The sequence below is a fragment of the Artibeus jamaicensis genome, unplaced genomic scaffold (genome assembly GCF_021234435.1).
Source record: "Artibeus jamaicensis isolate MK-2021 breed Jamaican fruit bat unplaced genomic scaffold, CSHL_Jam_final scaffold_847, whole genome shotgun sequence".
Taxonomy (NCBI): domain Eukaryota; kingdom Metazoa; phylum Chordata; class Mammalia; order Chiroptera; family Phyllostomidae; genus Artibeus; species Artibeus jamaicensis.
Window position 1 is genome coordinate 30,034,362 of NW_026522057.1, and position 15,611 is coordinate 30,049,972.

At 66.7% G+C, this 15,611-nt stretch overlaps 1 protein-coding gene across 4 annotated transcripts in view; it reads right to left on the reverse strand.

The window, feature by feature from the left end:
• Window positions 1-4,274: 4,274 nt before the first annotated feature.
• The window catches only part of TP73 (tumor protein p73), a 33,926-nt gene continuing 22,589 nt past the window's right edge, over window positions 4,275-15,611 (reverse strand). For 2 of the 4 annotated variants that reach the window (XM_037146845.2, XM_037146844.2), the window contains exons 4-13: window positions 11,178-11,364; window positions 10,802-10,917; window positions 9,438-9,547; window positions 8,968-9,110; window positions 8,608-8,696; window positions 7,776-7,903; window positions 7,280-7,428; window positions 6,915-7,053; window positions 6,432-6,525; window positions 4,275-5,233 (exon numbers count right to left, since the gene is read on the reverse strand). In XM_037146845.2, the coding sequence (XP_037002740.2) occupies window positions 4,889-5,233; window positions 6,432-6,525; window positions 6,915-7,053; window positions 7,280-7,428; window positions 7,776-7,903; window positions 8,608-8,696; window positions 8,968-9,110; window positions 9,438-9,547; window positions 10,802-10,917; window positions 11,178-11,364 (1,500 nt within the window). In that variant the 3' untranslated portion in view covers window positions 4,275-4,888. The remainder of the gene's footprint in view (window positions 5,234-6,431; window positions 6,526-6,914; window positions 7,054-7,279; window positions 7,429-7,775; window positions 7,904-8,607; window positions 8,697-8,967; window positions 9,111-9,437; window positions 9,548-10,801; window positions 10,918-11,177; window positions 11,365-15,611) is intronic. The other 2 variants (XM_037146847.2, XM_037146846.2) reach the window with 2 other exon arrangements.

Genomic DNA, 15,611 nt, shown 5'->3' on the forward strand with positions numbered 1-15,611 from the left:
TTCCCGGCGAGAGCTGAGGTCTCCACACTTGATGACGGCCATGGGTTCCGTGGACCCTGCCTTCCTTGAGGTGACCTCCTTCATGCCAGGTGCCATTTCAGACCCCTGTGGTCACAGCGCACCATGGCACAGGACTGAAACAGGCCTCGATGCAGTGGGTCGGGGTCCCCCATTTCAGTGGTTCCCCAGGCCCCTCCACTGGACAGTCACAGTCCCAGGCTGGGCACCGCCGGCGGGCGTGTAGAGGAAAGTTCTTCGGAGACTCCGCTGGGCCCCTTAGAGGTGGGCGAAGTTCTGAGGAAGAACTGGGCGTGTGCCGACTTTTCCGAGAACATCACTGCCCCTCGGGTTGGAGGCAGCGCTGTGGACACGCCACTCACGCAGTGGACATGCCTTCCCGGTGTCTGGGCTGCGTGAGCATCGTCTGCATCCTCCGTGCTTCAGCCGCGGCCCGTGGGTGCGTCTCCAGGGCTGGGTGATGCCGCCCTGTTGGGTGAAGCGTAGGAAGCGCCTCTAGCCCTGATGTAGGCAAAGCGACGGCTCCTTCCGAACCCCTGCCCGCGGCCTCGGAGAGGGTGGCAGGGGAGGCTGGACACCAGCAGGCAGCAGCGCTGGCCGGGTTGGAGGTGGGTGGGCTGCCTCTGTCCCCCCCTCGGGACCAGCCCCCAAGGCCTGTGGCCTCTCCACACCCCGCACTGAAGGGGTGACATCTGTGGCTCGGACTGGGGGCTCGGTTTTTTGCCCTGAATCTGTAAACGGTCTGTCCAGGGAAAGAGCCTCCCTCGGTCACTAAGGGGCAGGTGGCTCAGGGGACACAGCCATCGTGGCCTCTGGTCAAGGCAGAAGACCTGTGAGATGCTGCAAGGCCGGAAGCTGGGACTCTGCCCGAGAGCTGCTGGCCCATCCCCGTGTGCCTGTTGCCGAGAGGCGGACCCTCAGTGATGTTGTCATCCTGGGGGCCTAGGGAGGGGGCACCACGGGAAATTCAGTCTGTGTCTTTAACGCCGAAACAGGGTTTCGGGGGCCACATCCGAGCCAGGGGGCAGAGCTGGGCCTGGTGAGGGGAGCGCCCTTCCGTCCGAGGTCCCTCGGCAGAGGTCTTTGGGAGAATGCAGGCCGGAGGCAGGGCCTGGACCTGGGGCTCCCCCCTTGAGGCAGGCAGAGCAGGAGCTGGGCTCGGCGTACCGGTGCCCTGAGTGCAGAGCAGGCTGCGGGGGTCACCGGCCTTCAGGCCGTTAGGACAGTGTTTCAAAGTCAAACCATTTTCTCTTGACTCTGACTATTTTGCATGAGAACATTATCCACACCGTTCCCTAAGAAATATTGTAAATACTTCGTATGAACAAACCACTTTTGTCCTGGGCTGAACACGGCCTTGCTCTGTGGTGCCTGGGGACAGGAAGAGGGAGACGCAGCTCCCTTCCCAGGGGGCGGGAGGCGTCTCAGAAGCAGGCCTCGTCCCCTCTCCTTGGCGGTGACATGCGGGGGACGGTCTGGCAAAATGGCAGACCCACCCTGCCCCCAGGTTCTGCTCAGGGTTTCACCAAACCTGCTGGAGGTGCTATCGTGTGTTTGAAAATAGTTGCCTTTCTGCATATCCTGCTTTCAAAAAGCCGTTGCTGGAGGTGCTGAGGCTGCCCTTGGACTCCGGTGTCCCTGAGTTCATTCTCTAAGGGCACGAATTTCCTTTTATTGACTCTGCAGAGAGGAGCAGGCAGGGGGAAAGGAGAGAATTGATGGGTGCCTCTCGCACGTCCTCAACCAGGGACCTGGCCCCAACCAGGCATGAACCCCGACCGGGAATCGAACCAGTGACCTTCCAGGTCACAACATTCTAACCAACTCAGCCACAATGGCCACTCCAGGGCATTTTTAAGGTCCCTGTTTTCTGTGTTGTGTGTGGCGGTGCCTTTCTGGACGAACATCCTGAGTCCTTGTTTCCTGTCCAGGTCTGAGCTGTTGGCCCACTTGTGACTTGGGTTCCTGTCACCATGACGGGAGTGGGGCACATCCGGCTCCGCCCCCCAAGGTGGGTCCTGGGGGGCAGCTCTGAGAGGGCACGTGGGAAAGCCCCGCCCCCTTCGTCTTCCTGAGTTGACTCACGGGCTCAGCTCTGCCCAGCACAGGGGGGCTTTGTGAGCTCAGGTCCAGGGCAGCTCGTGTGGCCTTTCTAGGGGCCTCAGGGGCTTGGAAGGGGGCTATGGCCCGAACCCCTGGAGGCATGGATGGCCACACCAAGGCCAAGGGCAGTCCGGGGGGTTAGCCAGCTCTGCTGGGAAAGGACAGCCCTCACCCCCGTGAGGGAGGGGGTTGCCAGGGTTCATCGCCTCACCAAAAACACAGGGAACCCAAAGGGGGTGGCCCAGGCCAGCGTGGGCGCGGCGGCCCCTCGGGGGCTGACGTGTCTTCATGTCTGACTGACTCGGGGGACAGCCACAGGCCATGTGCTTTATTACGTTACAAAAACAAAAGTCCCCACCAAAACAGCTAAAAAAAATAGCCCATTTCCCCAAGAGGACAGCACCCAGAGAAGCTGAGGCGGAGTGTGAACACCGTAGGGAAGAGCATTCCGCGTGGACGGGTGGGTTCTCTCGAACACGATAGCACCACAGGGCCTTGGCGGCCGTCACAGAGGGGCGGTGCCTGCGTGGCATGTTCCGAGACAGGTTACACACGACGTTCCTATCCATGCATGTCAGGGTCCTGGGTCGGGGGGCCAACCAAACCCACGAGAGGTGGCGGCTCCCCGGCAGCCCAGTCCCATGCCCACGGGGGGGACCCAGCCGAAGCCAGTCACGAGCAACCTGGCGAGCAGTGGCCCTCCCACCCCCAGTTTCTCCATCCGGGAAAAGGCGGGAGCAGGCGCCCTGGGCCTTGTGAGTGCAAGATGGGGAGGCACTGCGCCCAGCCCCCAGGAGCCTGCGGCCTGAGTCTGGTCCTGACTGACCCTCAGCCTTCAGACCGAGCTGTGGGCATGGTGTGCCCCGGGCAGACAGCAGCCTCCCCCCCCCCCCCCAGTGCCGCTAACTGGCAAAGCCTGGTGCCAGCTGGGACACGCTGGTTCTGTTGCCCTGAGGTTCTGGCCACCCTGATACGTGGTCCCGGGGGAGCGTGTGGGGAAGGAAGCCACTCCTAGTGTCGACACCAGAGCGCTGCTGTTGAACACGTCGGGACTCGCGCTGTCTGCGCGGGCAACCTGCTGTGATGACGTCCTGGTCTGCGGGCCACCCTGCTGGAGGGTCTGGGACGGGGGTGGCTCTGGCCTGGGTCGTTCCCGTCAGGACAGCCCTGGGCCCCGGAGGTCAAGCTTCCCCCAGGTACGCCCCCCAGCAGCCTTCCCAAGGGCCTGAAAATGGAACAAATGGGCACTTTAACCCCGCTCCCCCTGCCCCTCCACAAGGAGAGGGCCGGAGCTCAGTTCCTGAGCACACCCTCCCCGGCTCCACACAGAAGGGCCCCTTCCGGGGCCAGGGGCAGGGGGTGTCCTGCAACCAACGAACCCCAGGGGCACTCCGGACCCTGTATCCACCTTCCCCTGGCCTGGGGGGCCTTCCCTGCTTCTGGGGTGGCAGTGAGGAGCACCCGGAGTTGAAGGATCAATGCATCGGAACCCCGGCAAAAGGACAGAGTGGCTGATTGGGGGACACCAGGCAGCCCACAGGGTGGTGTCTCAGTCCCCACAGTGGACAGTGGAGAGGACCCCCGCCCGCCCGCCCGCCCGCCTGCTTCAGCCCTGCCACCCACCTTCCCTGTGGCCTTCTGTTTGCTGCCCTGCAGCCAGGCTCCTAAGGGCCCCCTCAGTGGGCATCAAGAGCTGTCTCCGCCAAGTCCACGGGTGCCTTGGGGTCCCTCATAGAGGCCAGACCCCACCCCCTGCCTCCTGCAGCCCCATGGGGGACAGGAGGCCCCTCCAGCACAGAGCCCGCCTCCGAGGCCCAGAGGTGGACCTTCCAGCCCACTGCTCTCTCCACTGGGGAGGGGCTCTCCCGTGGCTCCTCCCCCAGCTTACAAGGGCACCGTTTGAACAGGAGAGTTTCCCATGGAAGTCTCTCAGTGGGGGGGGTCTCATCCCACCCAGCCACACCAGGACCCCCACCTGGTTTGCTTTTGCAGCCCCGTTTGTTTCCATAGACCTGGGACACGCCTAGGTTGAATCCTGAAGGGAAAGTTAATTTTTTTTTTAAAAGCTGACCCACCATGTAGAAAAGGGTATCATTTTATCAAATATTGACAATTTCCTGTCATTTAAGGGTCTTTCTGCATGTGTGCTAAGATGCTCGTCGAGGAGTGGTGACTGGCCAGTGATGCCGGCAGGGGCCTTGGCCGGTGGGCATCGCCCAAAAGCCCCCTAGGAGGGACCCAGTACTTGGTAACACCTCCCAGTCCAGGAGGTGGAGGGCAGCTGCCCTGGGGGTGGAACTGGTTGTCAAGTGTGTGAGGGATGGGCTGACCCTCAAGTCCAGCCGAGGGCCCAGCCTTGACAGAGCCTGTCTGGAGCAGCGCCCTGAAAATAAATGTTTCGGACACAATCCCCAAGCTCCTCGTTGCTACCCAGATGAGAAGACATCAAAGAATACTATTTGGCAGTCCGTCAGCAGAGGCCGTCCTGTCATTCCCAAGGCTCTCGCCTGAGCAGCAGAGTCCCCGAGGAAGATGAGGCAGGGAGGAGATGGGTCGGCCGGCTGGTCGGGGACGCCGGCCCTCCGCGCGCCGCGCAAGCTCCTCCCTGCACGGCCTCTCCGGCCCTGGAAGGCTGGACTTGGCCTTTCCCGGGCACAGCCCCAGGGGCAGTTTTTGACAAAAAGGAAGAGGTAAAGCCAGGCTTCTCTGGCTGCAGCCCGCAGGGGCGCTGGCGCGGCTCCCCGCACTCCGGTGCGCCCTCCCGCGGTCAGTTGGCCTCCCCCTCCGTGAACTCCTCCTTGATGGACTGTCTGCGGGACTTGCAGTCCGGGAGGTCGAAGCCAAAGTCCGCCCACTCATCGGGGCCCGCGCCCCCCGCGCCGCCAGGGATGCCGCGGTTGGGGATGGTGATGGTGTGGCGCACGCGGAAGTGCACGGCCTCCATCACGCGCTGCCGCTGCAGCTCCCCGGAGCTGCCGATGGAGATGGTGGCGGCGTTGCTGCTGGAGCGGATCAGCTGCTGAGCCCCGCAGTCGTGGCCTTGCTTCAGGTCCTGCAGGCCTCTCCAGATGGTCATCCGGTACTGGTCCGGGATCTTCAGGGCCCCGAGATCCTGCAGAAGCGGCAGGCGCCCCAAAGCCCCGTTAAAGGTGGAGCTGCAGGCCACGCCCCCTCCTCTCCAGCCGGGCACCTGACTGGGGGGAGTCCCCAGGACCACCAGGGAGGCCAGGGGCAGCCTGATGTGCGGGGCCACCACCCGTCCTGATCCTGGAACTTGACGGTGGGGGCAATACAGCAGCTCGGAGGGGCTCCAAGGACAGGAGTCTGTGCCCACCCTGTGCAGCTGATCTGGACACACCCCGCCTGGTGGCCCAGACAATGTCCAGAGAGCTGAGAGGTGACCCATCTGCTAGTGCAAGAGGGGTCACTGCTGGGCTGCGTGGGGCCTGGGCCCCGTTCACCGCCACAGCGACCCATGGAGACCCTCCACCCCCAGCCCTGGAGGACCTGGCGCCTGCCCCCCAGCCCTTTGAGGCCAGAGCTGATGACCCGGTTCCTACCCCCAACCCACGCTCCCAGCACGCCCGGAGCACACAGGTCATGCTGGCGAGGCAAGGGTCAACACCGAGCCAGTCCAGCATCGGGTCCCCAGGGACATTGGTAGACACACAGACACTGTCAGGGCCACCCTCTGAGCACATGGCCTGGTCGTCTGTGGCACTAGGCTGGGGGCAGGCCCCGCAGAAGGCTCCGGGCCACCGAACCCCCCCCTCCCCAGGGATCCAGGCCGCAGCCGTGTCTCCCTGGCCTGGGAGTCCCCCGCTGACAGCGCCCGCCCACCCAGGGCACTCCGGAGTGGGCCCAGCCCCCATTCCTGTTTCACCCATGGCTGTGTCCAGATGCCCACAGCCCACGTCCCTTCCAAGTCTCCCTTTCTCCCTGGTGAGCGGCACTGAGATAGACCAGCTCCAAGAAGGCCCTCCAGCCTCTGCCTTCTGAAACTCTGGGCCTTAGAAGGAGTCCATCCCCCTCACATCACAGGCAGCCTGGCGGCTGGGGGTCAGACATCACGTGGCCAGTCCAGCTGCCCGGGCCTGCACAGCCGGGCCTGCCCCCCTTCATGGGGGGACTTCGGCACAAAAGCCAGAGGTGAGGATGTGGGTGGGCTTGGGAAGAAGGGTTTCCCAAATGTCACAGCCGCCTCCTCGAGCCTTGAGAACAGGACATGACCAGAGAGCCTCCCCAGAGGGAGGAGCCGAGCTCCCTGCAGTGGGGGCGGGTGGGGACCGCGGGGACGGCGGGGACCGTACCTCCATGGTCAGGTTCTGCAGGTGGTAGACGCTCTGCAGCCCCTGGGAGGTGAAGTGCTCAATGCAGTTCGGACACCCCAGTCCCGTTAAAAAACTGCGGGGAGAATTCACCAGATGACACAGCACCCACGTCTGAGGGGCGGCCGTGTGGCCTGGCGGCGGGGGGCGCTGCGTACGGAAGGGTGACTCCTGGCCACCCCTGCCCACCCCTGCCCACCCCTGCCCACCCCTGCCCACGTGGCCACCACGGCGCAGCCTCCAAGGACCCCCCAGCTTTCGTGCTCCCCCACCTCCCAGCATCAGCCGCACCCCCACACACACACTTTCTCTGCCTCTGTTCACCCCCAGGTGGCAGCAGAGTGACAGGCAGGGGAAGGCCAGGCGCTGGCGGAGACTGCCCCCAGCCTCCGGCCTGTGGACCAACAGCCACCAAGGGGCCGAGGCCAGTGGGTTAGGGGCAGGGCCTGGCCGCAGCCCACATACCTGACCAGGCTGGGGTCCGCGTGGTAGGGGGGAGGCGGGGTGCAGTGGGTCCCCGGGACCAGGGGCTGGGAGCCGTGGCTGCCGTTCATCTCCCCGTTGGCCGGCAGGGCGTGGCCGTGGTTGGGCAGTATCCCGGGGCCTGCCAAGAGTCGGGAGGGACTGTCAGAGGCAAGGCACGACCCCCCAGGAGTGGGAACGGCAGAGGCGCCCTTCCTGCCATGGGCCAGGCCTACGGGAGGGAGGGCGGGAGGGAGGGAGGCAGCCACCAAGAGCCCCTCGGGCGGGTCTTGAGTGGACAGACGTGTCTGGAGCCAGGCCCAGCATCTGGGCCTCCCCCGCCCACCCCGGTCCCCACTGCGACTCACCCATGGGCCCCACGTTGGGCCCGGCCCCCGAGCTGTGCGGGGGCGGCTGGCCCACCAGCTGGTTGACTGAGGGCAGCTTGTTGACGCCCCCATGCACCTTGTTCATGGGCGAGAGGACCGGCCCGTAGGACGGCGGCTGCAGGTGGCTCCTGCCGGGACAGCGACAGCCGTACTGGAGAGGGCCCAGGAGGCAGCCTCCTGCCCCGCCCCCCAGGCACCTCCATGCGGCCCCTGACCCTGAGCTGAGGTGTCGGAGCACCTCCCCCCGCCCCCCGCCCCCCGCCGCTCCACCCAGGCCGTGGTGCCCAGCCTGCTCTCAGGAGCCGGCGGGTGGGGGCAGGGCACTCACGCCACTGCGGGGGGGCCCCCTCGCCCTCCACTCGGGAGACGTTTAGGGGAGCCCCTTGATGGTCGTGACCCCGGCAGTTAAGGAAGGCCCCCCACGGGAGGGGACGCCGCGGGGGCCTGGTGTCCTGTGCGCGGGGGCTGCACTCACGGCCTCTGGAGGAGCTGCTGCTGCTGCTGCTGCCGGTAGGAGTCCACCACCTGCTGGGGCACCAGCTCCATCAGCTCCAGGCTCTCCTTGACCTTCATCAGGATCTCGAAGTTCTCCCGGCCCCGCACCTGAGCACAGGGAGGCGGGCCTCTGCCTGGGGGCCCCTGGTGGGAGCCCCGGGGACCCCGGGCCCACAGCCTCGCGGGCTCCCCGGCACCCGCAGGCCCCTTCTTTCCTCTTTCTCCAGAGCGGGGGACAGGTGTCCTCTGTCCACACGCCCATGCCCACCCCTTCCAGCCCCTGAGCCTCCCCGCTGTCCCCGCCGTCCCCTCTCCCTTCCCCAGCACTTGGCACACTCGGGGTTCAGGGACAAGAAATTCAGCAAGTAGGGGAGTTTAGAATGAGGAGCTCGTTCTGACTCAAATGTAAAAAGCTCGCGTGGAAGGCCAGTCCTGGCCATACACACAGTGGTTTGGTCCACCAACTGCCAGGGTCACATCCCGTGACAGGGAGGTGGCCTGCCAGACTCCAGAAGTGGGGTTCCTGATGCCCGCCCCGCCCTCGCCCCCAGGACCTGGGAGGTCCCGCATGCTGTGTGAACGCCCAGTGGGGGCGTGGGAAGCCCCTGACTCCACACAGCCCAGCCTCCCTGCCGTCCGGGCCCCGTGGGGCCTGGCTCTCTGGGACCCGGCTCTCCCTCTGAGACCTGCCGCCTGTAGAGCCCAGGGGCTCAGGGGTCAGGGCTCAGGGCTCAGGGCTCAACGTGTGACAGGCGGCTCCGCCCGCTCCCAGTGGGGCCTGGGCCTGGGCCCTGCAGACCCCGGACACTCACATGCATGTAGTACATGTCCTCGTCCCCATGCCGCCTCTTCTTCACGCTGGCGCCCAGGGCGGGGATGGCAGGGGGGCTCTGCTTGAAGGCTGGGAGGCCGGGGGGCGGGGGGGGAAGGCCGTGTGAGCGGCAGGGAGAGGCGGACAACGCGGATAAAGCCAGCGGGCACCCACCACCCCATGTGAGGCAACGAGAGACCGGTTGTCCCCAGGCTACGTGGAGTGGACCTGGGGTGGCCAGGCTGGTGAGGTGGCCTCTCCGCCCTGGACATGGGCACCCTGCCAGCGTTTCCCCCACGTCCTGCAGGGCAGCCGGCCGGCGCTGACCCTCCGGGGCCGCCCTCCACGCCCGTGCTCTCACCGCGCTTGCTGGGGGCGCCGCTCTTCGCCGCGCTCTCGTTCAGGGCCTGCTGCTCGCGGTAGTGGTCCTCGTCCGCCTTGCGGTCTCGGCCAGGACAGGCACAGATGCGGCCCTCGAAGGACCGGCGGCCCAGCACCTGCCCACTGTCCGGGAGCACAGCCGGAACCCTGAGCCTCCGACCCCCGGCCCTGCCCTCCCTCCCCACCTCCCCGCCCACCTCCGGCTGTGACATGACCAGGGACCAGGCCAGAGTGCCCGGCTGCCCTGGGACCCCAGGTCCGCCCCAATCCCCCCAAGGCCCAGCTCTGCTCTGGCGGCCGCTGTAGCCCCCCACCCTCCCAGCAGCTCGCTTGGCAGCCCCCCCCCGGGCCGCACTGGGCCCTGCCCTCCTCCTCCCTGTCTCCGCACCAGGTCCCTGGCCCAGTCCTTGCCCCAGTCCTTGCCCCGCACCCCTCCAACCGCAGACTCACTCCCGGGTCTCCAGGGTGATGATGATTAGGATGGGCCGGCGGTTCATGCCCCCCACGCAACTGCTGTTGCACATGAAGTTGTAGAGGATGGTGGTGAACTCCGTCCCCACCTACAGGGGGCAGCGGTGGGGGGGGGAGCTGTGGTGTCAGCGTGTGGGCCCAGCCCACGACAGTGGGGGCTCCTGACCTTCCAAGCCCCCGTCTCTTACATCAGGTCCTGCCTCTGGGTGGGCTTAGGGGGCTGGGCCATGCTCTGGGGCCCTTTTCATCGCCACACCCGCTCTCCACCCACCCACCCTTCCGTCTCCCATCCCTCATCCGTCTGTGCGTCCGTCCATCCACCCCTCCTGCATCTGTTCACACGTGCAGAACACTGAGCCTGGGGTCTGAGCGAGCTCGGACCGGCCTCTGCCCCTGGGGGGTGGAGTGGGCAGCCAACTGGTTGCGGGCGGCTCCCCTGCCACAGGGGAGTGGGCGTGGGTGGGGGTCCACCCAGCATGGTCTCTCCTGGGTGGGAGGGAGCCCTGCCCTGCTCCACCCCAGCCCCCCACACACCGGTTTCCCAGGGGTGCGTGGAGGACTCCTGACCAGGGGGCACGGCAGTCGTCATGGTCTCCCCAAGTCAGGAGGTAAAAGCCCCGCACTAGCTCAGGGAAGCCTCGCCTTTCACAGAACGGCCAGCAGGGGGCGGAAGAGCCCTGCTTTCCTGGCTGTCCAGACAGCGAAGGTGGGCCCGGTGAAGGGGGAGGGAGGGCAGGGCAGGGAGGGCAGGGCAGGGTGGTCCCACCCCTGCAATGCCCTGGTCTCACTGAGGTAAGGGCTGGTCTTAGGCCCAGGGATCCTGGGAGCCGGGCCTAGCTTTGGGGGTTCACGGGTGGTTTCAGAACCAGGTGGAGGAAAGGGGAGGGCTCGGTGATCACCCCCTGTCCTGGCCCCCACGCCACCATCACCCTTGGCCCCTCCCCTCTGCCCCCAGCTGGGCCCCCCGGGCCTGCTTCCACCCTCAGGTCAAGGGCAGACCTCCCAGGGTCCCTCCACTCCGCTGGCCTCTGGCAGGCCCCCCACTTGCACTGGTCACCCCTCACCCCCTGACCGTCTTGCCCGCCACTCCACCCCCTACCCCGAACTCCAGTCCTCTGGGCCTCAGCCCCTCCACCCTCGAGTCCCGTGAGTGGGAACGGGGGTGGGAAGAGGGGACAGGTGAGGGCTGAGCTCAGAGGCTGTCAGCCCCTCTGCCTCAGGTGGGGAGCCAGTGCCGGAGAAAGTCCACAGGCAAGGGTGAGGCAGGGGCGGGGCCTCGAGGGTGAGCGAAGACAAGGGGGTCCCCTGGGGGCCCTGGTCCCCCCACCCCTGGCCAGGCCTACCTGTGGGGGCTCATAGGGCACCATGACGCTCTGCCTGCCCGTGACGGGGTCATCCACGTACTGCGAGAGGTTGTTGCCCTCCACGCGGATGAGGTGGCTGGCCGGGGCGGGCTGTCCTGCCAGGAGGGGGCGCCGCCTCAGGGAGGTGCGGGCCCCCCGGGTGCTGGGGCCGCACACAGACTGGGGGCCACAGGCCTGCCCCCCGCCCCCGCCCCCACCCCCACCCGGCCTCGAGGTCAGGCTGCCCCGCTCTGCTCGGCACCTGCACTCGGGGCCCAAGCCAAGCTGGGGGGAGATGGGGGTGGGGGGGAGGTTGAACCCACTGCCAGCGCCCCCAGGGCACCGCCCCCACCCACCCTGGGCCGGGTGGCCTCACCTTCGTTGAAGTCCCGCCCGAGCTCATGGTTGGGGCAGCGCTTCACCACCTCGGTCACGTGCTCCGCCTTCTTGTAGATGGGCATGGCGCGGACGGCGGTGCCCGGGGGCGGCGGGGTGGCCACTTTGATCTGGATGGGGCAGGTCTTGGCGATTTGGCAGTACAGCTTCTTCAGCAGCGGGGAGTACTGGACGGGAGGGGGCGGGGATGAGGCTGCAGGCCCGGCCCACACCCTGGCAGGCTGGCCCCTGCGGGGAGTGCCGGGCTGTCCACCGGGTCAGGAGTCCCCTCCCCCGGCTCCCTGATGGCAGCCCCCTCGGGCCTGCCCCTCCCAGCATCTTCCCCCAGTGTGCCCCGACCTCGCCAGCAGCAGCCGGGTGGCTGGTTTGTGCCCACGGCAGCCAGACCGAGACACTTTCAATGTGGGTATCACCATGGAGAGGTAGGTTCCTTTGTGTCCCTCTTTGGGACGAGGACCAAAAGGCGGGGGAGGGAGAAGTTGCTGTTGGAGGGTGGGGGCTGGGAGCCAGGCCCCCCAGCTCCTCGAGTCGGGCTCTTTCCGCCGTGAACTTCAGCCCACCCCACCCCACCCTACCGCAGGCCCCTGTCCCCCAACCACAGAGGTTCGCAGCACGGAGCCCCCTCATCGGCGCCCAGGACACACGCTGCTTTTAGATGGACCAGGGCCTCTGGGTGCTCACCCACTGGGAGGGAGACCCGGGCCACAGAGGCCGGGGGCTGTATGCAGTGGCTCGGTTTTGGCCACTGAAGTGTGGGGGTCACCGACCACGAAGCCCCAGATGCCACCTGCTGGGACCCTGTGGAAAGAATCGGTGACGGCCGTCCCGCCCCAGCACGCAGCTCCTGGGGGTCCAGGGCACCCCGAGAGGACCCAGGACGGCTCTCAGCAGTTCAGGCTGCGGGCGGCTGGAGCGCCCGCCCACCTCCCGACGGCTCTGGGGACCAGCGGGGTGGTCACGCTCCCTTCCCTGGGGCGGGGGGGGGGCATTCCGGGTCCAAGAGCCACAGTATACTTCCTGTCCTCGTGTCCCCATGCCTTCTTGAACCCCCAGCAGCCCAGAGTGACCCCGGCCACAGCCCCAGGGAGTGCCCCGTCACGCGTCCCCATCGTGCCTCTAGGGAACCTGAGACCAAAGAGAGGGGGCCGCAGGCAGAGCCAAGAAGGAGCAGGTCCCAGCCCATCTTTGCCCAGAAGTGGTGGCCTGACACCCTGACCCCGAAACATAAGGCCCCCACTGGCCACCAGAGCAGCTTCCCTGGCCATCAAGTGGACCTCCAGGGCCTCATACCCCCTGTACCTCCAAGTGCAGGAAAGGAAGTCAGGGGAGACCTGGGGAGGTGGGGCCGACCTGGGACCAGGAGCGAGGGTCCCCAGGTCACTCCCAGCCCTCGGACCGGGCAGTGTGACAGTCTCTCCCTGCCTGAAGTATCGCCATCTTTGGGGCGAGGTCCAGTGGGGGTTAGGGACAAGTGGGCGGGGTCTCCTCTCCTTGGCAAATTGGGAGCCTGCTGAGGGCGTGCCCCTGGAGACCCCATCACGGTGGGAACTGGATGAGCATGGGACTCTTCCTTCCCAGGTGACCCGCCTCCAGGGATGTGTCCCATAAGTGAGGTCAGAACCAGGTGTGTGGAAAACCCTGGCCAAGAAGGGGGGACAGGAGCCGGTGGGTGCCCAGGGGCAAGTGGGCCTGCAGTCTCCTCTCGCTGACTACCCACAGGCCCATCAGTCCTGTCACCCTGTGGGAGGGCATGACCTGGGTGGGGTCATTACGCCCACCAAGGTGCGTCCCAGGTGGGCTGAAGTGGGCAGGCCAGGAGTGACCAGGGTCCCGGCGGGCCGATTCCTGGGCAGCCCCAACACAACTCCCGGGGCGGCCCAGGGCAGGGGGCTGCCTGGGTTCCTTAGCCGGTTCCTCCAGGGCTGGGCCAGGTCCCAGGTGTGGCTGAGTGAAGGTGCCCTGAGCGTCCCTCCCTGCAGCTCCTTGACCGGCCCCGGGGTCTGAACAGTGGCCACCGCTTCGAAACCCCTCCAGCCCGCTGCTGCCCTCTCTGAAGCCTGGGTCCTACTTCCCAGGCAGCTGCAGTCAGGCAGAGAGGAGGGGGTACGGGACTCAGGGCAGCTTCCTGCTGAGCCCACGTGGGGTGGGGGCCCAGTGGTGTTGTGGGGTCTGGACTCGCCAGCTGAGGCCCCAGGAAAATGCAGGACAGACAGTGCAGCCGCGGTCAGAGGGGACTGGGACGCGCTCTGGAGGAGCCGAGGGGAGCTGGAGCGGGGAGGAGCCAAGGGGAGCTGTCCCTGGTACTGCCCTCCCGGTAGGAGTCTGCCTCTCCGGGAGCTGCGGGGAAGAAAGCTTGGAACTGCCTGCCCGGGGGGGACAGGTCCGCACCTGGGCAATCGGTGGCCCGGTGCCCCCCTCCTGCTTCCTGCAGGAGGCCGCCACCAACCTTGGGCCTGGCCCCGCTCCCCAGGGTGGCTCTCCAGCCGGGTGCTGCCCCGGCTGCCTGCTGGAGTGGCCCTCAGGCACTAACAGCTGCCAGCCCCCACCCAGGCAAGGGCCGAGGTGCTTGCTGTTCTCACACCTACCTGGAGCATCAGGTGTGAACACGGGCAGCTGTGGGGGGAGTCAGGGAGCCTGGGAGGGCCAAGCCCGGGGCAGGGGCAGGGGCAGGGGCAGGGTGTGACCCAGAGCGGCCCAGAGAGGCAGGCCTGAGCTCCCGCCCACGCGCCGGGGCCCCCTCCTCCCAGAAGCCCCCGGGCTTGGGGTTGGGTGCTCAGGGAGCCTGGCAGGAAGGAGCCCGGGGTCCTTGCCCGTTCAGGAGAAAAGGTCACGTGGAGACACTCCCTCCCCCGCCCTCCAATCCGCCTCTCCTTCCCCGGAACCGCTAGATGGATGTGTTTCAACATATTCTGAGCCGATAAAATCTTATTTATCCTCGGCTTTCGACACAGAGCCGTCTAGACTTGCCCGCCCTGCCACACGCTGGGGTATGCCCACCCTGCCCTCCCCCACCCACTTCCCTCCTCCGACCCCTCCCCCCCAGTTCACGATGGGCCTCGGCCTGGCTGGGAGCCCCAGGTCTGCTGGGGCTGAGCGGGGGCGGTGGGCGAGGGGTGGCGGGAGGCGCGGCGGCGGCTGTTAATTTCCCCGCACCCACTGCTCAGCAGCTGGGTGCCTGGCGCGGGCAGGTCCGGGCAGGAGGAGAGTGGAGAGGTGATAATAACGTGTCTGTCATTTTCCAGGGACGTGTAGCATCTTGCAAACCGCAAATACCGTTAACCAGCTCGGGCGAATCTGTTACAACAGATTCTGGAAGATGGGGCTGCGGCGGGGGGCGCCTATTTTTAAATGATTTTTTTAGAGCCAACTTTCATCTGCTTTTCGTGTGTGTGTACGCGTGTGCACGCGTGTTCAGAGCCACGTTCCTCTCCTCTCTCGGGCCAGGGCCCCTTCGAGGACCTGCCCCAGGCCATGGGCTGCTCCACGGGACCCCCTGGCCCTGTGGGTTCACAGGGTTCACAGAGCCACCCCGAGACATGCAGGGAGCCCAGATCGCCCGCTCCCCACCAGTCCCCCAGGTGAGGGGCCCTTCTCCTCCTCCCTGGGCAGGAGAGGTCCCGAGGCGATGAAACCGGCAGGAGACCCCCTCCGCCCTTCCCGGGGACTGTCATCTTGCGCTGCCCGGGCTGGCTGCCCCATCCTTATGTCCTCCCGCAGCGGGGAGCTGCTGGGAGCACGGGGCCGGGGCCACAGCCAGAGAGGAAGTGGGGCTCCTGTGACAGCCACCCCGTCCTGCCTCAGCGCACGCACGAGGAATCCCGCAGGCCACACCCCGAACCGGCCTGGGCCGTGCACGCCTGTGGAGCCAGCGCCCGGCCCGATGATGGACGTGCAAGACCTGAGAGGCGGCAGGGACTCCTCAGGAGCACCTGGCTGGGCGGAGACAGGTGTGTCTGCCCACAGCCCCATGCAGGCTGAGGGTCGGGGTCCCCTGACCGGAAGCCCAGAGGAGGGCGAACAGGACGCAGAAACGGCCTCTGTCCACTGGAGCCCTCAGAGGCGATGGACAAGAAGCTGCCCGCTGGGGAGAGCAGGCCTGGGAGCGGGCAGCTGACCCCAGACTGCCTGCAGCCAGGCCCCAAACAGGCGAGCAGGAGCCGCGGGGCCCCCACGGCCTGGCAGCACCCACCCTTGGCTGGCTGGTCCCACGGGGCTGCTCTGGCAAAGAGCACCCGTGGGGTTGGGTCCTGGGCTAAGGCCTGTGTGCAGCGCTGACCCAGGAGAGAGGCCCTGGGCCCGGGTCGGTGGTGGGGAGCAAAGGCCCATCCTGTGGCTTCCCCGGGGAGGATGAAGGGGTGACTGAATGTGATCTGTGTCCTGGGGTGGGCGGGGCTGGCACAAAGCCCCAGAACCC